General features: G+C 55.1%; 1 protein-coding gene across 1 annotated transcript; it reads right to left on the bottom strand.

Moving 5' to 3' along the window:
- Window positions 1-1,127: 1,127 nt before the first annotated feature.
- UCK2 (uridine-cytidine kinase 2) lies at window positions 1,128-21,108 on the bottom strand. The gene is made up of 7 exons (XM_082314716.1): window positions 20,953-21,108; window positions 10,258-10,417; window positions 9,211-9,307; window positions 8,203-8,345; window positions 4,248-4,345; window positions 2,076-2,124; window positions 1,128-1,538 (listed from the first exon to the last, which is right to left on the bottom strand). Exons 1-7 carry the CDS (start codon window positions 21,049-21,051, stop codon window positions 1,399-1,401), a joined length of 786 nt encoding a protein of 261 aa, XP_082170842.1. The 5' UTR covers window positions 21,052-21,108; the 3' UTR covers window positions 1,128-1,398.
- Between the last annotated feature and the right edge of the window lie 2,806 nt (window positions 21,109-23,914).

Here is a 23,914-nt window from a genome sequence, read left to right as displayed (position 1 = left end):
AGGCATCCCCAGACCTGCAGTACTGCCCCACCAGGCCCTCCTGGGACACGGCTGTTGCAGCACTACCAGGTTAAGGGAGACCAATTCTCACCCTGCGCAAGGGAGGGCACTTCCTGGGCAGCCCTGGGGACACATACTGCAGGGACACAGTGCCCTCCATCAGGACGCAATGAAAGGGACACAGGCCAGGCAAGAGCATGCTCTGAAAAAGGGGAGCAGAAGACTCCTGGGCATCTAGTTTCATGCTACCCAGCTGGGACCTGTGGATGTCCCACATGGGGATGCCAGGCAGCCCAGGGACCGCTACACACTGGTGCCACCCTTCAGACAGGCTGCTCAGCAGCTGCTTTTCATCATCCATTGCCCCTTTCTTTCAGAAGAGGCTGGTTCTCCCTAAACCATATCTTACAGACCCAAAATCCCCCATCCAAGAGCAAAACCGTTCCAGGTGAGGAATGACAGACACACCTCTGACCTTCTGCAAGCCAACCTCCAGGCTCAGGGTTGAGCTCAGGGCTCGGCTAGAAGTCCCACCACACACATGGCCACCGAGCTCCAGAGGGGCTGAAGGTATTCGCACGCCGCCCCCACCCAAGCCAGGCAGTCAGACTGCTAAAGACGCAAGCTGCCACGTTTATATGATCTCATACCCAGCATCACCTACCAGGTCCTTGCTGGAGGGTGTGACAGCAGAGCCACACCTGTGGTGGGAAGGGCTGTCAGACACAGAAAGGGATGCTGTTGAGGGACTGAGAGCTGGAGGTGCAGAGACAGTCAGGGGAGGTATAACACATCATTCTCCCAACTCCCAGAGGCATTGTGCAGTGCCTGCCAGCCAAAGCCAGGCTGCTCGGACCTGAACAGCAATGGCAGGAGGAGGCAACCCCAGCCCAGTCACAAAATCCATGCCACACTCAAGCTGCCACCTCCACCACAGCCCGCTCCTTCCCCAGGATGGAGACCACTGTGATACTAAAGCAGTTGTCAAATGCTCTTCCTTCCTTACTGCCTTTGAGGTGAGGATCCTGACACCAACACCTTCCAGGACCCTCTTCCCAGCCCCCTCCCAGCAACACTGAGCCTGGCAAATACCTTATGGCAAGTAATTTTACGTTATTCTGCATTTACACAAAAATAGAGCAATTCTATATTTATAGAGATTTATAGCCGGTTCCGTGCTGGAGGAGCTATTGAGCAAGGCCAGGAGCTGTGGGCGGTCCAGGCTCCCAAGCAGCCGGCTGTTTCTCGTTCGGCATTTCCAACATACAAAATTAAAGGCATTCGTCTCCGTCTGGTTTCTTAAATAGATAAGGGGGGAATGAACGGACAGTATGTACAGAGGGGCAGTGGCAGGACCCAAGCGCCCTCTGCCCCCAGCCTCACGCCTGCCACCCGGGGTCAGTGAGGCCGGCTGCTGGACTCTGAGGGCTGCCGCTGGCGGGGAGGAGTGTAGCCATTCAGGTAGCCGTTGCTCTGGCGTTTGCTGAGTCCTCCGTTAAGAATGTCCTGGATGTGCTGCACTATCAGGTTTATGGCCACTGCAAGCAAAAGGGAGGGAAAGACATGGGGGAGAGATTGCATTAGGATCACTGCAAATAAACTAGAGCCAAGCCAGAGACAACGACCCAGCTGTTTCCCCTGCTCCTATCCCCTCCTATCGCATGGTGGGGAACTGCAACCCTGCGGGGAGGCACTCAAGCCAGTAGGGTCAGGCTGATTCCAGCCAGGTGGAGACCTGGCTGTCCCAGCTGCACGTCTGGCCTTGGAGAAGCACGTCTGGCCTTGGAGAAGCACGTTTCCCTTTGTGGGGGATGAACCAGAAGTTTGCCTGGAGGCACTGCACTGGAGATGGGCTCCCAGGCTTGATCAGAGGTGCACAAACTCCCAGTCACTAATGCTCCAGGCAGGAGCGAAGGGGAGAGGCTCATCTCCGTGGGTGTGTGGTAACAGCACTCTCTCAGGTGGCAGTGGCCTGAGCCACCTCCACGGCAGGTCCTGCTACCTCCTACCTAACTCTGCTGCAACAGCCCAAAGCCAGCTGCCAGGACGTAACAGCAGGGTCTGGGTCCACTCACCTTCATTATCTGCTCCTCTGGGAATGATCACATCCGCATACTTCTTGGTCTGGAAGGAGAAAGAGCACTGCATTACTGAGAAAGTGGAGACCCCGCAGGCTGGGGCATTGTCCCTGCTTCCTGGGGCAGGTCCTTCCTTGCCAAACCCAAACCCACTGGGAGGTATGTGGCTGCTGATAATACATTTTGGATGCTCTTATTTGTCTTCTGCTCTGTGTTTCAAAGGCCATGCTTTGCGACTTGACTCCATTTTCATGAGCTCATACAGATTCCAGTAAGAGGCACCCTAACAAAACCTGAAATTAAAAAGCCTCACAACTGCAAGATTCCAGCAGCTGATGCTTTTGGGAACAACCTCCCCCCTGAATCCAGCCAGACTTGGTACAAGAGCAAGAGTTGGCATGCCTGGGCTGTGTGGAGATGCGGGGCACAGCCATGTGATCTGCTTGGGATGTGGGGAGAATTTTCTACCAGCATCACTTGCAAAAAAGGCTTTTCCTGAGAGTAAACTCGGGACATGTGAATTCAGGTGTCTGATTCACCTGAATTCACCTGTCTGAGTCAGGACACCAGTCCTGACCTATTTTCACCTGCAGGTGCCAGTCTCAGTTTCCTCCTCTATTTGTGTCAGCTTTTACAGCTGATCAGCTTCCTGACAGCCAAGCTCTACCATCAGAAAACAAGCCAGCCTGCTGGGTGAAGTGTGTCATCTGACACCTTCAGGTGCTTCCAGCCATGTCAAAAATCACCAGGACATGCTGGACCATTGCAGTGCTGGACCACCTGGCCCAGAGCTGGTTTAGGAGTTGAGTAACAGCAACAGGAGGTGCTGAGCCTGCTCGACCTCCGCATGCAATTGCTCTGCAGCTGAGCCCACCACCAGGTTGGAAGTGGGAGCAGACCACTGCAAAGCTGGTGGGTAGGGACAAAGCAGTTGTTTTCTACCCTCCTTGTTTCACATTTTGTCCTCCTACAGACTCTTCAACAGAAGAGACTGATGCAGCATCTGCTGCTTTGCAAAGCTGCAGATTTACCTTGCTGGGGACTTGCAAGGAGGGGAGCCACCAAGCTGGACCTGCCTCTCAGGAAAAGCCTTTCTGGGATTACACTGGAATTGGACCTTGGTCCCCAGAGCCACAACTGAGTGAGACGGAGAAGAGAATGCTGGCCAGGAGCCAAGAAAAGATCTTGTAGCACAGAAAGAATCAGCCCCTCTTACAGGAAGGGGCAGAGCTGGCCACATAGACAGGCACAGAGATGTTCCTGAGGCTGAAGGCACAGGTTCAATTCCTGCCTGTGGTGCTGGCCAGCAGTTCCCAGGTTGCAGGACTCTGCTGGCTCAGTTCCTCCAGAATAAGAAGAAATTCCTCATGTAACTACCACATCTGCTTGAAAAGCCTTGAGAACCAAGGTGCAGGCTCCTCTCCACAAGAGCCAGGAGAGGTGTGCAATGGCTACTCCTCCAAATGCGCTATTTCACCTGCAAGTTCTGCAGGACTGCAGTGGTCTCCTGCATGCAAAGTCCCTGTCTGCTAGGGAGCCTTGCCTCCGTTATCAGCTCCTAAAGTAGCTTCCTTTCTCCAAGCAGACCTTGCAACCCTGGCCCCAAGCGAGATCTGTCTGCTCTACACCTTGGCCTCTCACCAGCCAGGAAATGCAACCTGCAAGGCCACATCCCACAGCACAGAGTGAAGGATGAAGCTCCCCTGCTCTCCCAAGCATTCAGCCAGCAAGAAGCCAGCAGCACTGCAGGGTGAAAAGGGCAGGCAGGACAGCCCAGAACAGGAGGCACACACAGTGGACACTGCCTCAGGGCAGGGATCTCCCCTTCCCCGGCTAGATGCCAAGGATTGTTCCTCCCAGGCTGGCATATGCTGAGCTGCATGGTATTGGTTTGTCAGACCCTGTGCAGGGAGGGGTTTCTCTTGCTGCATCAGCCTTCCCATAGGGGAGGGTGATCTCACCCGGAAGGCAGTGGCTGTATAAATAGTCCCCATCTCGCCCTGCCCTGGCCAGCACTGGCACCCTCATTTTTGCCAGTGCCTGCAGGGAGGGAGCAAGGTGAGGCAGGCTGATCTGAGCTCTGGTGCACAAAATGCTCCTGTCTGAGGAGCTGGGCAGGGTATGAGGCATTTTTGGGAGACTCCTGTGGCTGTCACTCCCCTTACTTACTGGCAAACAGAACTCCTCGAAGGCAGGCTTGACAAAGGTGATGTACTGAGATAAGATCTGCTCGAGGTCCCTGCCTCGCTCACTGATGTCTCGTAGCACTGCAGGGAAGATGTAAGGCACAATCAGCAGCTGAGACATGAATCGGTCCATCCCCTTTCCCTTCAGTACAGCCTTTGGCCAGCCACCCAGGTATTTTGCCTGAGGTCTCTGTTCCTGGAAGCTGCTGCCCACATGTCCTAGCACACCCCAGCTCAGCTACATGCTTTTAAGCCCCTTCCAGGCCTTCCTGGGAGCTAAGGGCTCTCTGACCTGACTAAGGGTTTTTCTTGGTCTCCCTCCCTTCTCAACTCTGCAGACACATTCCAGCTGTAACCAGTGCCACCCCAGTCCTGACTGTTTCCAGCCTCAGCCCTTGCATCCCTCCTGTCACTCCGCCCTGCCCTTGACCTAAGGATGGGGCATTCTCCCCCAGTGCAGAGGTGCCCAAAGAACAGAAAAGCAGTGGGGTTCACCCATACACACATTAAGGTGCAGTTTAACTCAGGTCTGCAGAGGTGAGGAAAGTAAAATTCATCCACCTACCCAGCTCTGCCAGGCTCCTTGTGCTGTCCCCAGCTGAGCAGGATGGGAAGGCAAAGCAGGCTCCCACAACCAGAGGCTGAAGGGGTGCTTGGAGGAGATCAGCTCAGGAGGAAGCCAGGAGGCAGGAGAGTGAGCTGTCCTCCTGCTTGTTCTGCCATTTGGACCTTAACACCCTGTTTGCATGAGGTATTTGGGCCACTGCCATCTCTGGTCTGAAGCCACTTCAGCATGGAAAAGTGCCCCTGTTCAGCAGGAATTCAATCCACGGGTAAGAGCCAAAACAGCGCTGTGGCCGAGCAGACAGCTCTTGGCTCTCCCCAAGAGGCTGCCTGGCTTCTCCCCAGCACGCTAACGCCTGGCACTGGGTTCAGAGCGAGCCTTCTCTACGTGCCAAGCAGAGCCGAGCCATGGCACTGCCAGCCTGCGTGACCTGCTCAGCAGCCAGTGCCCGTGTGCTTGCAAGGCCAGGACAGTGCTGTTCTCCCAGCGCTGGTTTGGCACCATCCCCGCGGCTCTGTTTGCCATCAGCCAGCAGCTTTGCAGCATGCCGTTTTGCAGCCCCACACAGGGGAGGTGACGGGGAAGAAAGAGCTGGCAGCAGGATGTGTGCCAGCTCCCTGCCTGCTCCAGGAACAGCTCAGCCCAGCCCAGGCTGCTCTAGCCAGCTCCTTGCCTTCTCCAGAGAGCGGGAGCAAGCCCCAGCTCAAACAATACAGAAAAACAGGCAAGGAAAATAAAACAGAGAGACTTTTGTTTCCCAGGTCCCACACCCTGTTTGTTGGCTGCTCTGGGGCGGAGAAAGAGCATAGCGAGGGTGTATTTGCAGCACACATGGCCTGGGACAGCGTGCGGGAAGCCTGCAAGCTGCACAGGGTGAGTGCCCAGGCTGCAGGGGCTGGTCCTGACAGGGCAAAACTCTCCTGTCCGCTCCCAGAGCAGACCACAGCAGGGCAATCACCCCCCACGCAAACACAAGTCAGGCACCCACTGTCTTGCACCTGGCTCCAAAGCAATGGGTCCCAGCAACCCAGGCTAAGACCACGCACCCTATCTGGAGGTATCACCCTCTACTTGCAGGGCAGGCAAATGTCCCAAGGATGGATCGGCACCCGTCCAGAGCCAGAAGGCAGACATCACTCAACTCAGGCCCGAAACACGCATGTGACACCTGACTTGGTCTTTGTTTTATGGAAGCTGGCTGAGGAGGGGGCACCAAGGGGCCTCAGCCAGAATCAGCTATGCACGGGATCAGGCTGTTTGAGGCACCTGGCAGACCTTGCCCCTTGCGCTCTGGTAGTAGCATTCTTCTTGGGAGAGGTGCCGAGATGAGGACAGTGTGAGCTGCACGTACTGAACCCCTGTGCTACTGATTAACTGAGCTGTCAGCTACATTTCCAGGAACCTCATCTCCCACTGCTGCCCAGCTGAAAAGCCCATTGCTGCAACTCTTCAGGACTTCTGGGAGAGTAAGATGACTCAGAGCCATGTCACAATGCAAGATCCAGACATTTGCTACAAGCTGCCTCCAGCTACATTTCAGAGACACGATTATACGTTCAGCACCTTGCACGCAGGCTCTCCTTTCCCAGAAATACCAGGGAGACATACAGTAAACAGATTTGCTGCTGCAGTGGTCCTACCAACTACTGATGGCAGGCCAGGAGACTGCCAAATGGTCAGTTCCCTATCGGGAGGCCAATGAGTTGCCCCAACTAGAAGACACCAGCACATCAGCCAGCCTAGCTGTCCCTTTGCAAGGCTTTAGCAATTGATGGTAGGCGGGAGAAATACCCCAAGAATGGCCTGGGCCCATGTGTCTCAGGACCCCGTCCAACAGCTGCAGCACAACAGGGTTTAGCTGTGTATTGTGGTCGGCAGCTGGATGGTCTCGGTTCTTAGTCAATGGGATCTCAACCAGTTCTCAAGGCCTGAGCTCGCAGTTATGTACCAAGTCCAAAGTGACTGAACCACACAAGCCAGAATACAATTGGGATGCACACACGGTCATGTGGTGCTGCAAATGCACAAGGCAACGCCTCAGACAGCTGAGACAGGGCACTGCCAAAAACGTGTGCTACCCTGTGGCTGGGTGTGAACCCAAGTTCCTGCACAGCACAGTCTGCTTAAGGGATAAGGCTCGCATTGCACGATCTTGCAAATGCGTATCTGTGACCTGCTAAGACGTCTCCCTGCAATGACTGTGCTGTCACCTCCCTGGATGAGTCATGCAAGAACAGTGGGCAGGGTCAAGAAGGATGCGTAAAAAGCAGCTTTTAATCGGCACTGATGACATCCCAACAGTGGAGGAGACTGTGTATCTGTCTGACAGCAGGAGGGCAGGCAAGACCAGTTCCGTTGCAGAGTGGAACAGTCCCATGCACACAAGCAGTCCCAGGCTGACAGAGAGACAGGCTCCTGTCATCACAGCACAGAGGTCTGGATGGGACCTCTCTTCTAAGTCATCTTCTCTATCCCCAGATACCCTGTGGAGGCTGTTGGAGCCAGGCAGGGGTAGGGACAGTTCAGACAGAACTGAATTCTGCCCCGAGAGTCCCCAAACGCTTTCTTAGTCATCCAGGAGACTCAGGTGCTACATCAGTGACCCCACTCCTAAAGGCTGCTTTGAAATGAACTGCATCTCAAACCATGCAGACCCTGCAGAGCTGGAATTCCTCCTATGTTAGCTGGCAACCTGCAGCCAAGCCAGCTGGACTTAGGGAGTCCTAGAGAGGGATATTCTGGTTTCTAGGGCTCTTTGCCCCCAAAGCCATCACCCCAGTGCCAAGTACCACAAAGAGGCTCCACGCTGCACTGGCTGTGCTTGCAGAAACCAAGATGTAAAACCAAACTCCCTATCTGCATCATCCACAAAGTTCACCCTCACTCCCAAATGCCATCCTTGGAGCACACCCATACCCCAGATCCTGAGCAGATCCATCAGGCACTGACTTCTGATTGAGCTGTCGAGCCGCTTTGCTGTGCCCACTGCACCCTTCCTTGCTGGTATCTGCTGACCAGCAGTATCTGCCATTCAGCTGATGGCGCAGGGCTGGTGCCACAGGGCCACATGAGGACACAGCACGCTCAGTAGTCACACTGCTGCATGCATCAAAGGAGGAATCCCAGACAAGGCAGCAAAAACCCTGCTGAATCCTAAGAGACAGGGAACAAGGTGCTCCCCACTGCCATAAGCTGCCCTATGTGACACGCTGCACTGGGGAGGAAAAGCTCCCTGGCTCTTTGCTAGCAGCAGCACAGCTTTGTGCCAATTCCAGTTCTGCTCCAGTCACTGTCACCTGCCTCTGTAACCAGCTGCCCAGATCAGTTAAGTGACATTTTTGTCCCTGCTGCAAAAGGCATGTTCGGGCCTCACCTCTGCGGGACAGCCGGGTGTCTGCGTCCGTGTCCACGAAGAGCTTCATGCGGAAGAGATCTCGCACCTCCTGGCTGTAGAAGGCCAGGATGCCTTCGAAGAGCACCACGTCGGCAGGGTAGACAGTCACCGTCTCCTCTTTCCTAGCAGAGGGAAGGAGAGTCAAAATACGCTGGTGGCGGGGGAAACAAGCTAAGAGAGGTGGGGGGAAACAGCGGTGCTCCTAGGCACTGCTCCAACCCTGGCACATCACTGCTGCACCAGGGGGGCGACCGAGGAGAGGGCAGACCTACCCCACCGCAGTGAAGGGAATCCAAGGCATACGTACGCTTCCTAGAAGGACAAACGGCAGAGCAGGAAGCAGACTAGCCCTTCTCCCCCCACCTTGGCCAGCTGCTGCTTGCAAGTGTTATGTGCCAAGCCGTAAAGCCCAGAAAGCCTATGCATGGGGCTTGACCCACAGGAACCTGCAAGGGCCAGCTCTGCTCCCCTGGAAACCAGGCAGCACTCCCCTGACACCACAGTGTTTCTGTGGGAAATGGAGCAAGGTCACGCCATCCACGACCAACACAGGCATGCAAAAACAAGCTGAACACATGCAAGGGAAGAGTTACAGAAGCAAGAACTGTCGTCCTCCTCCTTTCCTGGCAGTGCCGGGCTGTTTGAGCCTGGAATACTTGTTAAAGCTGCAAACACAGAGTTTATGGGGAGAGGAAGTGTGGATGGAGAAAGAAAAGGGGAGGCCATAACCCCCTTCTACTGATGCCTGTGTGTTGCTGGACGCAACAGCATGGCTGCGCAGCTTTCCAGACTCTCAGACTGCACCTGTATCTGCCCTGGATCCTCTAACTAAGCGTTTGGAGTAGTTAGCATTGAAACTTTCAGTTAGCACATTAGGCGCCTAAGAGCAGGCACAAGCGGAGGGGCAGGCAGTTTGGGCTGGCATGGCTGCGTGCTGCGCCGCAGGGCGTTAGCAGAGGCACAGCAAGGCAGGGGCAACTGTTAGACCTGGAGTGGGAGACAAAGTCATAGACGGGAATCTGGACCGTCTTCCCTTCCGTGATCTCTTTGAGCGTTTTCACGATCAGCTCGTTGTCAAAGGCATCTGAGAAGAAAAGAAACGTTACCCGAGGCAGCTTTGCAACCTCTCCCACCCACCAGATGCTGAGGTTAGCCTAGCCAGAGCCACTGGCATCCCGCACTGGGGACAGACAGACACACAGACTCAGGAGGAAAGCCCTGCACGTCCCCGTGGGCGTAGCAAGGCCCAGCTCTCTCAGAGCCCCTGGGGTTTCACTGCTTTGCACCAGCCTGGGATCTGGCCCACAGAGATCAATATTGTCCTTGTATGGCAGTGCTGACAGCCTGGGCTCGGGAAGGCATCTCCTCCAGGGCTCCAGCCCTTCGAGAGACTGGAGCAGTGTTTCAGCCTCGAGCTGCCGGACAGACAGGGCTCTGTTTGCTCAGTGCTCACTGCCTCTGGCCATTGTCCTCGTGGGGATGAAGGGACAGCGGCTCTGAAATTTCCCCACCAAGCCCGGAGATGGTTCAAAGAGCCCCTGTTGTAACAACAGGGCATGGCCCCCTCGATGGAGGGGTTTGCAGAGCAGCTGCACAAGACAGTTCCCTCCTTGAAGGAGGGACACGGAGCTGCTGGCTCCAGGGGGCTGTGCCAGGCCAGATCTCCCTGGTCCCAACCCAGCTGCACCAGAAAGGTTTTCAAACTGGGGGATGTTTTTGCAGGGAGAAGAGGAGCATCTTAAGGAGTTTGAGGGTTCACAACCTGCCCTTTCTCATCCCAAACACTCCACCCCAGAGGCAGTTTCCTTCACAAGAGAGACAGAGGTTGTACTGCAGGGGACACAGGTGACCCCCAGCCACCCTGCCAGGGATGCACCCGCTTCCAGAAGAGCTTAACCAAGCCACCCACTCCTGCCCCATGCGGAGACAGAGTCCCAGTGTCCATGCAAGGCTATTTGCTGGTGGAGCGGGGATTCCTGCTCCAGCCCTCGCCCCCCACTGCACAGCAAGGCCCCGGTGCTGTTCTCCATTCACCTGGGTGGTCAAAATTGAACTGGCCTTTGAGTGCTTTGGATTTCTGCTCTGAGGTGAGGACCCGGTAGAAGCTGTCTTGGCTCACAATCACCACCTGCTTCTGGCGGTAGTCCACCTCGTTCTGGCCCAGCAGCTGGACGATCTTGGAGCACACTGAGGACTGGGAAAGGAAGAGCAAAGGATGCAAGTCAGTGGCAAGCAGTGTCTGAGCCATGCAGGGAGGACCTCCCCAGGTAACAGCCATTCCTGGGTGCATGGGGCACTGCTTGCTGGACCTCCAGCTGAGAGTTCATGGCACCCTCAAAGGCACAGCCCAAACCCAGTGAGGGAAAAGTGCTCCAGGGGCATCACCATGGGGTGCTTCAGTGTGAAAGCAGCACCAAGCTTGCTCCCTGCCTCCCTCTCCCCTGTCCCTATGGCCTGCCCACAGCTCCTGTTCTCAGCACAAACTGCAGCAGGAAACCAGTCGGCTGCTGCCTGGGTTCAGTCGCACCCCTCGGGGCCCCCATGGCCAGCTCCAGCCTGCCCAGCAGCTCCCCAGGGAGCAGAGCTGTGCATGGCACCAGGGCTGAGCCTCCTCCCTGTGAGGCAGCCTCAGTGCCTTGGTTCCCCCAGCCCTAGTCCAGCCCAGAAACTCCGCCACTGCACAGGCATGGAGGGAGAGAGTCCTCAGAGAGAGAGAGCCAGGTTGTTTTCATACCCTAAATAAAGCCCAGGATGAAAAGACACCAGGAGAAGAGCTCTGGGACTTTATCAGGGATCTCTACCACAGCTGTGAGGGCTGGGAGGAGCAGCCGTGAGCATATCCTGGTGCCTCCTGGCACAGCAAGGCTAAGGGCACTGCAGAGCCAGTGGCTGAAGAGCCACGTGGCTCTGGCTGCCGGTGCAAGATCCCCACGAGCACTGCTGGCACAAGAGCCGGCACCTTGCACACCGCGCAGAGTGGGCTGGGTGCCAGTGGCCAGCATCGACTCTCTGCTGGCACCGCAGCAGGCACCAGCTGCGTGGCCAAGGGTCACGCCGGACCCCCGTCATCACACCATGAATCAGAGCAGAGCTTGGGGGACAAATCCCAAAGCCTGCTTCAGTCTCTTCTCCTTAGTCATACGAGGCCTTGGCCGCTGCGCAACACAGCGGCGTTAACTGCATCACTAACTGGCAGCCGGCACGCCTGCCCCGGCCAGCGAGAGCCAAGGTCAGGCTGGCGGGGGAGTGCTCTGCTGCCTGCAGGAGCACTGCACATCAGCCCCTGTGGCATCCACTGTTTAAGGAGAAAGGGGTGCTCCTGGTGCCAAACTGAGCTGCTTCACTTCATACAAATCATGCTTGCTGCAAGATGCCCATCTGAGCTGCTCCTGGCCTTGGTTACCACAAATACTCTCTGCTGAGCACTCTGCTTTGCAAAGGAGGTTTGCTTGCCCCAGCCTGCCCGTGGCTTTTTCTATGCTCTCACCTCCCCACTGGCTCAACCATCTGCTCCGTACCTGGCTGGCAACCTCCAGATGCAGAGCTGAACACAGCAGTGGTGAGAGGGAACAGGGAGGGGAAGGCATGCCTGGCAGAGAAGGTCACCCCAGCAGGCAGAGGGCAAGGCTGTTTGCCTGAGAAGCTGGAAGATTTGACGGCATTCCTGCCCCCAGAGACCATCTCTTCCCCTCCAGGCCAGGCTGACCTGACTTGGCTGTGACCACTGTGCTGTGAGTCAGCCCCAGCCCGGCTGGAGAGCCTCCGCACACAGCACTGCTGCAGAGCGAACCGGCTCGGGCTGCCCGACAGCAGTCCTTGCGGCCCTGGGCAGAAGTTTGGGTTTTGGGTCAGGGATGGGGTCTCGCTGAGCATCCCACCTTCTTCTCATGCCTCTCTCAGCTGGCAAGTTGTGCTTCCCAAGCCACGTTGGCAGCCCTGCCCTGCAGCAAGCTGCTACCGCCCAGAACAAAGCACTGCAAGTCAGTGCCAGTCACTCACCCTTCGGCACGCGCAGACACAAAGCCGGAGCCCGTTCTCAGTTTCCTCTGTTTTCCCACTCCCCACATCCTTCTCCAGCCCATGTCAGCCCTATTGCTTATCCAGCTGTATCCCATAGGTTTTGCAAAAACAGGGTGTGCACAGTTCCTCTCCTCCACTTTTCCTCCCTTGCTCTCTCCCCGGGATGCCGCTGCCCTTCCGTGCTGCCCATGCTGCAAAGAGACACAGTGCAGCAGGGTTCAGCCTTGGCCACAGCTGCCGAGGACACCAGACTTCTCAGGCCCTTTGCAATGGGGAATAAATCACCTTCCAGCTCAGATCCCCAGCCTGTAGATCAGCAGGCTCCATACGGATCTGCACCAGTAACTGCTTTCCCCAGCCCAGGGGAAGGAGCAGGGCTCCTTTACTTTGGATCAGTGAAAGCAACACACCAGTTGCACTCGCACTCTCCCCTTGGACCTCAGCACACAGATGGACAATAAAACCATTTCAGGGCATCACACAGTTCCGGCCAGTCTTTCTTCTGCCTTATGCACACTAATCCCTGGTCTACTGATCCTGGAAAGTGGGGAAAAGAGACCCCATCAGCTCTGAAAATCGCCCTCCTGTTCCATACCCCACAACATGAGACATCCAATGGTGAGAAAAACCCAAGGAGAAAGTAGCCCTTGGCAGCTGGAGACAGGAACATAAGTCCTGGCTCAGACATACGTCCTCCCAGGACAAGGATCAGAGCATGTCCCAGATGCATTTACCACCCAGTGCTCTGGGGTGGCACGTGCCTCTTGCAAAAGCATCCAGGCAGATGCTACAGATCCTTCCCTTTTCTCTGGTGGGCTTTGGAGAGCTATCATAAGTGGTGGAGAAAGATGATCACAAGGACATCCTGCTCTCAGGACAAAGCTCAGGTCCAGTGTACCATGTTGCCCAGGTGGGCAGAGATGTCACCTCTGGGCTCTGGGAAGAGGCACACGTCACCTTGGTCCCACAGAGGGCAGCTGTGGGCTAGGGCACTGCTCGCATGGGATACCTGCAAAACTGCAGTGGGACATAGGGACAGCAGGGAACACGGCACGTTCCTCCAACCCGAGGGTTGTGTTCAGCTTGCCTTAGCGGGGCAGCAAACCTCGGCAAGGCCTCCTGCAGCTTTCTCTTTGGGGCTGGTAAGAAATAACGCCCACCTCAGGTCTAAGTGAAGAAGGTTTTTCCTTTCCCTGCAATCACTTGTGATGGAAATAAGAAAGGTTCGTGAGGGACATTCCCTGATGCCAGTCTGAATACCTCCTACAGCTGGACAGGCAGTTTTTCCCCTTGGTCGATAAACACCCTATGTTAAGGAGGAAGAAAAACCAGAAATGCAGAGGTTACGAATTCCCCTACGCAGTGGGAACAGAAACTCCCAGCCTCAGGAAGCGTCCCTCCAAATGAATGACGCATGTCCCCTGCTTAAACCCCCTTATTCCAAACCAGCGCTGCATACATACATACGTGTGACTGATGTTAATCAGAAGTGTGAAAAATCCACTAATAACTGGAATTGATAGTGGTTAGGCTCTGGGGACGTCTGCAGGTGCCCAGAAAGACCAAGACCAAAGCATGACTGTGAAGTACCGTGCCAGGCTGCAACCAGCCTGGATGCATGGTAACCCAGGGGTTGCGTGGTGCTGACACATGCACTCAGCACCCGCTTGAAGGGACAGCCTGGGCTCTGATTCCTTCCTTTGCCAACTCCTAACTGCCTGGCTCCTACCAGCCATCGCTTCTCCCAAGGGTGAAGACAACAATTGTTTCTTCCCTGAGAAGCCCAGGACTGCAAAGGCAAATGGAGGATGACTTGAGGAAGATGACATGATGCTATAGATGAATCCCAATACAGAAATTCTGAGATTTGAGCCCCATCCCTAGCTCTGCCCTGCATGACACATCCCATCTGCAGGAAGACGAGAGGCACGACAGGGCTCCTTGCCTCTGCTCAGCCCCTTCCCTAGATCTACACTGTCCGTGCGCACCTCGCCACGACCCAAAGCGAATGCTGATGGTGATTCAGCTGCAGCGCACTCCCAGCAACAGGATGCTTTCTCAAGCAAAAGCCTTCCCCTCCTCCAGAACTTGTTTAAAACTAAATATAGACAGGACACAGCAGCCTCTGAGCCTCCATGGTTGCCAAATGGACCTTTCCGATGTTAGCCACCTGAAACCGATGCAGGACTTTCCAAGCATGCAGGCAGGGAGCGCCAGCCCCTCTGCCATCGTTCATGACTTTCCTCATGCTGCAGCGAGGGGAACTCAGCTCCAGGGTCGAGCAAACTGGCTGCGACCCACTGAGCTGCGCTCCCCCAGGCTTTGCGCTTGAGCTGCTCCCTAAGAAAGCTGTGCAAACCAACCCACACCACACACAGACGGTTGAGAGGGAGGTATCTGCACACCACAGTGCAAGAAGGGAGCTCAGGGAAATGTTATTCCTGCACAGAAGCGGCTGCAGCTCCCCTTGCAGGATTCCTCCTCTGAACTAAGCACACAAATAAGCAGTGTTTTAGGAAGAAGTACAGCTTTATTCTGCTGGGAGGGGAAGACGCAGAGGGTACCCAGAGAAGAACTCCAGCATATTTTCCCAAAAGGAGAGAGGTGGTGCACAGGGGAAATTCAACAGATGGGTGTTCGGAGCCCTACCCCTGACATTTTTTTTGAAAGATATTAATTACATTACATATTTAATTCATATTCACTCATGGCCTATAGCCAGCTGCTCAGATATTCTTCAGGATTTGACTAATTCCCCAATATTATTATGCACATTATCCCACAATCCCTCTTGGGTAGCTCTGATCAGCCAGTGAATTACGACTTCAGACGGGTATTAGAGAGAAAGGTGATGGACAGTGCTACAGTCAACCACCATGTGAAGGTACCAGGCAGGACACAGCTGATGCTTTCAGCCCCAGGTTTGCTGTGGCCGACAGGGCAGTACAGGCACTTCTGCCTTGGCTCATAAGGCCTGTCCTGGGCTAGGAGGAATCTTTAAGCCTTGTGGATATGACAAAACCCATATCCATGTGGATATGACAAAACCCACTTGCTTAGAGCAGTTCATCCATCCCCAGGGAGCCTGGCACTGCAGAGGGATGTCTACACCGAGCTGCTCACTAGGCTCCCAATACAGCAGCAGGGAGGACCTCTCATCCTCCCAAGGACTCCAGACTAGACACCTAGCAAAAGTGACTTATGCCAGATAAAGTTATTCCAGCCCTAAGAAACACTGAAGCTGCCAGTCCCCTTGGGACCAGGTAAAGGGAGAAGTGCTGTGCCAGAAGCAAGACCTACCAGGAGAGGCAATGTGCTGGGCTCCAGACAGACTCTTGCCATGGCTTCAGGCTGCTCGTCCTGAGCCAGGATGCAGCTCACCATGAGGACAGTCCCCCCCCAGCAGAGCAATGCCCTTGGCCCACAACAAATGAGACAGCCAGGAGACAGGAAAGACTGCAGCAGTCACTTCCCACCTCACACCAAGGAGAGAAGCCCAGAGGTCATATCTATGGACACCACTGCCACGACCCCTTTCCTGTAGGATCTGGATGTGAACAGGCTTGGCAGTGTCTGTCAATAACTTTGCATCCACAGGAGCCTGGCTGGGGTGTCCTCATCACATGCTTGTGGATAAAATAGTCTCCAGTTTTGGGATCTGACATGATTTTCCCTAAGATCACATCAGGGACCACTGGGGTTACTTGCTGTATTTCTTCAATGTCCCCTATAGCACAGTTCCCTTTCCAGGCATCACAGGGACTCAACTGGGTCCTTGAAATCAGGAGCCATAGCAATGCTGTCCTTCTCTCCAGCAGCACACTAGTGGATTTTGGTCTCTTCGTGTAAGGTTATGTTAATTATAGAGTATTAGGAAGTGCTTGGTGGACTGGGGTGACACACAGAACAGATACTAAATTGGGAAGGGTCCCAGAGCATCTATTAAATGTCTGCCTGCGACTGCAGAGAGTTAGTTCATGACCCACGCAATCCTTTCCAGTCCTAATGGAGCACATCCATATGGCAGCACTGGGACTGGAAACTTGCTATTCTTGTACGAAAAGCCTGGGCCTCCACCCAGAGCTTTCCCAGGCAGGTTCACTGTTCCTGACTTTCCCTTTGCGAGCCACAGGCCAATCAGCCCCAGACTGGGATAGCCAGGTTTCTGTTCGCTCACTCTGGAACACTGCACATGTGATCAGCAGCCCTGGGCTGGAGCATAAACAGGCACACACAAACACACAGAGGATCTGAACACAGATTACGCGTGGGGAGGAAAACAACCCCCCTAACACAATCCCTCCCAATCCACTGGTTTTGGATGCAGGGTATTTTTCTCGAGCCCCTGCTGCAAACTCCATAGCCTGGAGCTGGCTGAGCCCACGGGACTACTGTAAGCAGGCTCCATAACAAACTCGCACGTATTCAGTCAGTAACAGGAAAGGGCTGACCAGTCAAAACATCTTGTGTATCAGTCTGATCAGAGGCTGGCACAGAATGATGTTCTGCTAGAAACTTTGACGAGTCTCTAGCATGCATCGACACCAGCGTTTAACAAGTCAGACCTTGTGATTCAGGGCTCCTGCCAGGCACAGAACGTCACCAGGAAACGGTGCTGAACTGACACAGGATTGCTGCAATCCCTGCTAGTCTCCCTCCCGTGGCTCCCCACTGCCTCGCTGCCAGGCGTCCCTGGGCTTCTTTGCCCAGCATGCAGGTGGTGACACAGTGGCAGCAACCCCCAGGTTGCTGTGGCGAACCTCAGCCCTTGCTAGCGTAGGGGTCTGAGCTCTGTCATGCAAGAAGCCCCACGTGGAGAGGGAGCTGCCTCACGTGGAGATGCACTGCAGCTGGGGCCGCTGCTTCCCTGGGGACCAACGTGCTGGCTGTCCCACCCTGGCTCGGTGATACCAGCCTTCTGGCTAGCTCACTCTTCTAGGCAGCCAGCTCAGCCTCAGACAGTGTTTTTGATGTTTAAAGCAGAAGTGCCTAATGGATTAACAATGAAGAATACACCTGGCTGAACACATGCTGCAATTTTGGTGCCCTGCAGTCTGGAAACTCCCAGGCTGCATGTTCAAACAGACATTTCCAACTTTATGTGCTAACTAAAGATCCAAGCAGTGCAGTCACTGGACCACGGTGACACCCATATTCAGCCCTCACTAGTTTGAGGGCCAGGCAGCCAAGGAAAGCATTCAGCACTTTGTAAATCTGTCTTTTCTTACAACCTCCTGTTGGAAGGTAGCAATCAGCACCTCACTTCGCAGCACGTGGGGACAAGCAATTAATGCTTCAGCCCGCGTTCGAAGCACTCTCCCCACCCCTGCAACCACCCCAGCACCAGATGCTTCCACTGCTGCTGGGAGCAAGCCACTCCAGCATTGCCAGCAGAGCTGCAGGGCTCCAGGAGCCAAACTGAAGTGAGGACACATGAAGATCTTAAGCAGGTATCCCAACACTTTCCAGCTCATCCCAGTAGTCAGTTTGCTGAACTTTCCTCCAGCCCGCAGCCTGGCTGCCTGCCTTGCATGCTGCAGTCCTTGGTAGTCAGGAATCTCTTGCGGGAGGGAGGGAAAAAGCTGTTAGCACAAAGACCATGGGTGTAAGAAGGAAACAAGAGCTTTAGCAGAGCACTTGAAAGCATATAGGATGAAAGAAAACACTACAACCAGCCTTGGGAATCCCTCTGAGGAAATGAGGCAGTTGCAGTCCTCTCCGGTTTTGGCACAGGAGGGGGTCTTAATGCCATGTCATCTCCTCCACATCAAGAGACTGCAGCAAGCTTTGCCTGGGCTGCACAGTGCTTGGATTCTGGGGGACAGTGGGAGAAATGCTGCCTCCCAGCAAGCTTTTGTGAAGAGCCCGTCCCAGCTGAGCCAACACAAAACAGCCACCATGCAGCTGGCACTGCCCTCATAGAGGCTGCAGCATCACAGCCTGCCCAGCACCTCTGCAGCTCCCCAGTTTTGCTCCCAACACAGTCCAGATTTCTTTTAAGAGCCAAACACAGGAGGACGCTCAGGTTTCTACCTCCTATTTGAGTACCGAAAGTTGCTCAAGCCTCTTTTGCTCACTAGAGAACAGCAGTCAAACTTTGAATTTGAGTTCTTATCAATTCGTCTTTAAGAAATACCAGCCAAACGCTCCCCCCAGCTCTTTGGTGAAGGCTGGCCGCTTCAGATGCCAGCTTCCCCAGGGCACCACGTGACACAAGAAGTTGCGGCAAGCTACAAACAGGATCCCTTCCTTCCACAGCCCGACTGTGCTGGTACATTGAGAGGGATGAGGGGGACCACAGAACCTTTTTCCCATCTTAGACTCAACAAAAGCAGCAGAGGGAGGAGCTGGGGGGGACCTTGGAAGGCAAATACCCTCTGTTATCTTCGGGCTGGTGTGCTGCCAAAGGGGTGTGTTATGACAACAACCCTCAATTGGTGTGAAGGCAAGTTGGATGGATTTGCCGCTTTCCCAGCGCGAAAGGTGCCTGCTTTGCTTTCCCTCTAGGAGCATTTTATTTTCACCCAGAGCCAACACACCAGCACAGCAGCCCCTGGGCTGGATTTTAGCAGCAGGAAAGCCTTTAGCTGAGCAAACTGCACCAGCCCCACCATTGCGTTCCCAGAGCATGCTGCGGCACTTGGCATCGCCCGGCGCAGGGCACTGTCACTAGCCAGATGGGGGACAACCCCATTGCACCCCTGTCTTGCAGCTGCATCAAATGTGAACTTGAGGGTCTGTGTGCACAAGCCCCAGGTCCTTTTTTTCCTGTTGCTTCTCCTTGAGCAAGCTTTTTTTTTTTCCCCAGGATATTTCTTGCAGCCTTTTCCCACAAACTTTGTACTAATCTGCTGGATTCCCTTCAATGGGCAGCACTGCACAGAGGTTTTTAGCAGCCAGCAATCACTGGAAGGGGGAAATCAAAGCTGAGACAGGAAAAGTCAGTTAGTACATCTCCCTTGCTAGAAAGAACCATTTCCCTATTTTTTTTCCTAAGGCAGCCTGCTGCTACCAAGCTTTTTGACTTTGAAGTTGAGAACAACTGCGGCGTATTGTACTGTAATCACTGCTTTTACCTTGTGGGCCAGAGACACAGTGTTCAGAGACATAACAGTTCAGCAGCGCCAGACACAATGTTATTGGGACAGCTACAGAGAGGCAGACCCACGCATCAGAGAGCAGACAAACCCAGCGCATTTGAGTCACCAGGAGCTGTACTGCACGAAGAATCCAGCTTTGGTTCCCAGTGGAGGAGATGGCATCCTCTCTCACGAACCCTCCCCTGTTATATCTGGATTTTTTTCCCCCTTACAATAGCAACAGCGGTCCAAGAATCGCTAGGGTACTTAGAGACACATTCTTAAAACACTGTTACTGTGGGCTGAGGTACAGCAGTTGGGTTATGCCATCCTTCAAGAGATGCCCCCCCCCTCCCCCCGCAACAGGAATCAACCCAGAGATACAAGGCTCTGTCTTCCTCCTGTGATGGCCCACATTCTCTTTCCTTAGCAAGAAATATTTCAAAGGTATTGCTACTTCCAAATCTAGTCACGCCGCCTGAAATGCCTGTTAAAGATGTAGGTAGAAGGTCTGTGCTGCCCTGCATGGGAGGGCTGATTAGCTGTGGATCTGGTTTTACTGCTCTTAAATAAGGAAAAAAAAAAAGTAATTGTCTTTTCATATTAGGATAGAAAGCAACCCATTTCAGGTTAAAAGGAAAAGCGACTGTATGAAATAACTTAAAAAAAAAAAAAAAAAAAAAAAAAAAAAAAAGGCAAGCCGTAACGTTGCCGGAGTTGCCCTGCGCTGCAGCCTGGGTGTAGCAGCCCTCCAGAGAAAACCCGCATTGAGCCCGGCCGGAGCGGCTCTCCCCGGCGCGGCCGGCCCCGCAGCCCCCCGCCCCGCTCCTACCTGCCGCTGCCAAGGACCATCCCCTCCCGGGCGCAGCAAGGAGGTCGTTCTGCCACTGTGAGTCAGCATTTACTGCAGAATTTCCACTCCTGCTACCCCAAAGTTGGCCAGAAAAGGGCACACACACCCCCCCATGCACGACCGACACCATTGGAAAAAAAAAAAAAATTAAATAATCGCACGGCACCCAACGCGCCCTGCGGGTCTGCCGCGGGGCGAGCAGCCTTTTGGGACGCTGCAAGTGGAAGGGTGACGGAGGAAAAGCGCTCATTAACGCCACGGGAGGGAGGATTTTGCAGGGGGGATGCCGCCTCCATCCCGGCCGGGCCGGGGCCGCCCACGCCGCGCCGCGCAGCCCCCAGCCCTGCCCGCTGCCCCCCGGCAGCTCCCCCCGGCCCGGCGGAGGGGAGCCGGGTCCCGGCCGGGGGGGCAAAGCCTGCGGCCACCCCGCACCCCCCCCTCCACGTGTCCCCGGGTCTCCCGGCCGCCCAGCTCCCGCAGCCGCCGCCAGCGGGGAGGCCTGGGCGGCCCCGCTCTCTCCGCCGGCTCAACCTCCCCCGGGCCCGCCCGGCTCCGGCTCCGGCTCCGCCGCCTCCCCCGGCCCGGCCCGGCCCGGCCCGGCGGGGCCCCGGGGCAGCGCACGTGGCCGGGCGGCCGCTCGGACCCGCCGCGCTGCCATGTGGCCGCCGCGCCCGGCGGGGGGAGGCTGCGCCGCGGGGAAAGGCGCGGGGCTCCCCCTCAGCTCAGCCCATCCCGGCCCCGGGGCTCCCCCGCGCCCCGCCGCCAAGCCCCCCGCACCTTGCCGCTGGCCGTGCCGCCGCTGACCCCGATGAGGAAGGGCTCGCCGCCGCTGGGCTGCCCGTGCTCCTCCAGCCTCTGCTCGCTGTCCCCCGCCATCCTCCCCTGCTCCCAGCAGCAGCGCCGCCGCCTCGCCTCCTCCGCCTTCGCTCTCCGTGCGGGGCTGGATTTATCTGATGAGTCAAGGGCCTTCCTCCCCGCCTGGTTCACATCCCCGGCGCTGCGGCTCCCTGCCAGGTGCCTGCCGCAGCTGCACATGCTCCGGCCCAGCCTGCCGGCGGCGGGCGGCGCGGCGCGGCGGCCACATGGGCCCGCACCTCGCCGCCGCCCTCCCGCAGACAAAGGCGACGCGGCCGCCCGATGCCCCGGCCCTCGCTCCCTCTCCCCGCCGGCTCGGTTCGCCCCTCTGCCCGATGAGTCCCGCTGCCCGCTCGCCATCGGCCTCCAGTGAGCGCTGGGACCACACCAGGGTGGACCCCAGCAGGATGCCCGTTATACGTCCCCCACCCTGGCTTCTCCCACCCCACCCGGGCCCTGGTCCTGCGAGCACTTAGGAACACTTATTAACGACCCGAAAACAGGAATAGAAATGATGCTTAAGTCTTTGCCAAACGGGACCCGTCTGGGAGGAGCTGCGAGCGCTCTGGAGGCCAGGATTCAAAGTCAAAATGCTCTTGACAAAATGGATAAAGGCTCAGCAAAACATAGGGTGCAAGTCCATGCAGGCAAGTGCCAAGTACTGTACTTAGGTAGGAGTAATCACCCGTGAAAAACGCAAGATGGGAACCTGCTGTCTAGCCAGCCCTTTTACAGATAAAGATCGGGGAGTACGGTGGATCAAAGAGTCAGTGCTGCGCTGCTGTGAAAAAGTCAAACATCCCACTGGAACACCTAAACATAGGCGGGATGCGGTAGCTAACCCTCTGCTGGGTACCAACGCCACTGGGTACCGTGTTTCGGGAAAGGTGAGGCTTGATGGAGAGACTCCAGCAGGGTCTCAGGAACAGCCTGGGGTCTGGCTTCGCAGAAGGACCGCAGGAACCGTGCGTGTTTAGTCAGGGGAAGAGATGGCCGCGGGGACACATGATAACCGTTTCCAACTACGTAAAAGGCTGCAACAAACAGGAGGGGAATACATTTCTCTTACCCATGGAGATTAGAACAAAATGTTGCCAGCTCAAATTGCAACAAGGGCAATTCAGGATAGATATTCAGGGACATTTTCTAAGTGTGAGAATGGTTAAGTCCTGGAATAAGTTGTTGAAGGAGAAATAAGGACTCTCCAGCACTAAGGATTTGAAAAAAAATGCACTAGGCAAGCTCCTGTATAAAAAGTTTTTAGCAGAGTTGATCCTGCGTTGCGGCAGGAGATGGCCTAAGCAATGCCCTAAGGTTCCTCCCAGCGCTGTTCGTAGGATCATAAGTTTCAGTGAGGTTTTTAACTTCCCCCTTCAATACAGTGAAACAGGTGTGGAAATGTTTGCCAGATGGAGTGCAACGTCCCAGCCCTCATCACGCAGGATGTGAGAGAGGATCTCCTGGGAAGGCGCGGCCCCTCTCTGCCCACCGCTCCCAATTCCCCTCCAACCGTGCCCCCCGCGGGCTGCGGCTTGTGGCACGGGACCATGGCTCCGCACGCAGCCCGTGCCAGGGGAGGAAGTGCTATATGCGGACAAGAACTTCCTGCGGGGATGAATTCCAGCGGATTCCCACGGCCCCATGCCAGTTTCCAAGCACTGACCGTGGGCACGACTCCTACGCACATCGCCGGGCCCCAGGAGCTGTTCACAGCTCTTCTTTCTTACCCCCACAGCGACACACCCGCATCTGAACGGCAAAACCCCCTCAGCGCGTCATGACCTCGGGGTTATTTGGTTCTCCTCGTGCCTACGCTCATCGCTGCTAGCCTCTCTGCTGCCCTGCTTGGGGACAGATCAAAACCCCTGGTGTGCTGAAGCTGTTCCAGACTGTGCTGTCCATCGACCTCAGAGCTGAGCGTCTCTGCAGGATGCCCATCGTGGCATTTCATCTCCAGTTCTGCTTTTAAACCAGACGCTTGACACATGGCAGGAGCAGACACACTTGTAGAGGGAAGGACAAGTAAACACCTCTTGATGGGCCCTCGAGCGGTACGAGCTAAGGATATTCAAGGCTTATTTATATAGAACACAAGGAGAACTTGTAAAGATCAGATTAACAGCTCTTTCAAAACCAGGCCAGGGCTGTAAACTGGAAGTGAATCAAATCCAAGTCCCAGTTAGTTTTGGATGGCATCTTTCCTCAAAACTACATGAGAATTTTACACACTCTTCTTCCTAGCTGCCGGTCACTAACATACTGTGCAAAGCAACTTAATCTTTTCTTCGGTTTACATCTGGAGACTTCAGTATATGACATCTGTTTGGACGTGTCTCTCTGGAGGCCTGGTTTGGAGGTTGCCTCCATAAATATTACCTCTTCTGTATCTAGAATATTTGTAGACTGCACTGGCCCCTAACTCATGCGTCCAGAGCTATGTATTATGAAAAATGCTTTCCTTTTTCTCACATCCCAGGCTCGTTAGATCAAATTAGGCTGCACCCAACAAGAGTGCATCTGTCCTTTACACGTTCATCAAAGCACAGAATGCTGTTTTAAAAAGGAAATGCCATTGAGAGTAATATGCCTTCTGTTGTCTGAAAAAAAACCTGCTGATAAGGATCCTGGTGTGATTCAAAATGACAGGATGAAATTACAAAGAGCCCGTGTCACCTCTACCTCCAGTTCAAAGCACCGACACTAGAGAGGAAAGAGGTTCATGTCATTGACCGTCTCCTCCTGGCCTGGCTTCTGCCGCACAAGTGTTCTGTGAAAGACCATGTTCAGTATTGATAACCGATACCGTGTGAATCATTTCCCATAGTGGTATAAAAGAAACTATTTCCAAATATTGCCTTGATTGATAGTGATACATCTCACAGCG

Source organism: Platalea leucorodia (assembly GCF_965183815.1).
Source record: "Platalea leucorodia genome assembly, chromosome: 5".
NCBI lineage: Eukaryota > Metazoa > Chordata > Aves > Pelecaniformes > Threskiornithidae > Platalea > Platalea leucorodia.
Note: the sequence above shows the minus strand (reverse complement) of the source record. Positions and strands in the feature narration are given on the sequence as shown.

What these genes read in the sequence shown, in the direction of transcription:
- UCK2 (XM_082314716.1), bottom strand. Translation starts at nt 21,051, where the DNA reads ATGGCGGGGGACAGCGAGCAGAGGCTGGAGGAGCACGGGCAGCCCAGC. An exon ending in GCGGCACGGCCAGCGGCAAG is followed by an intron (nt 10,418 to 20,952) that starts GTGCGGGGGGCT and finishes TTCCTTTCCCAG; the next exon opens with TCCTCAGTGTGCTCCAAGAT. An exon ending in CACCCGGCTGTCCCGCAGAG is followed by an intron (nt 4,346 to 8,202) that starts GTGAGGCCCGAA and finishes TCTTCCCTGCAG; the next exon opens with TGCTACGAGACATCAGTGAG.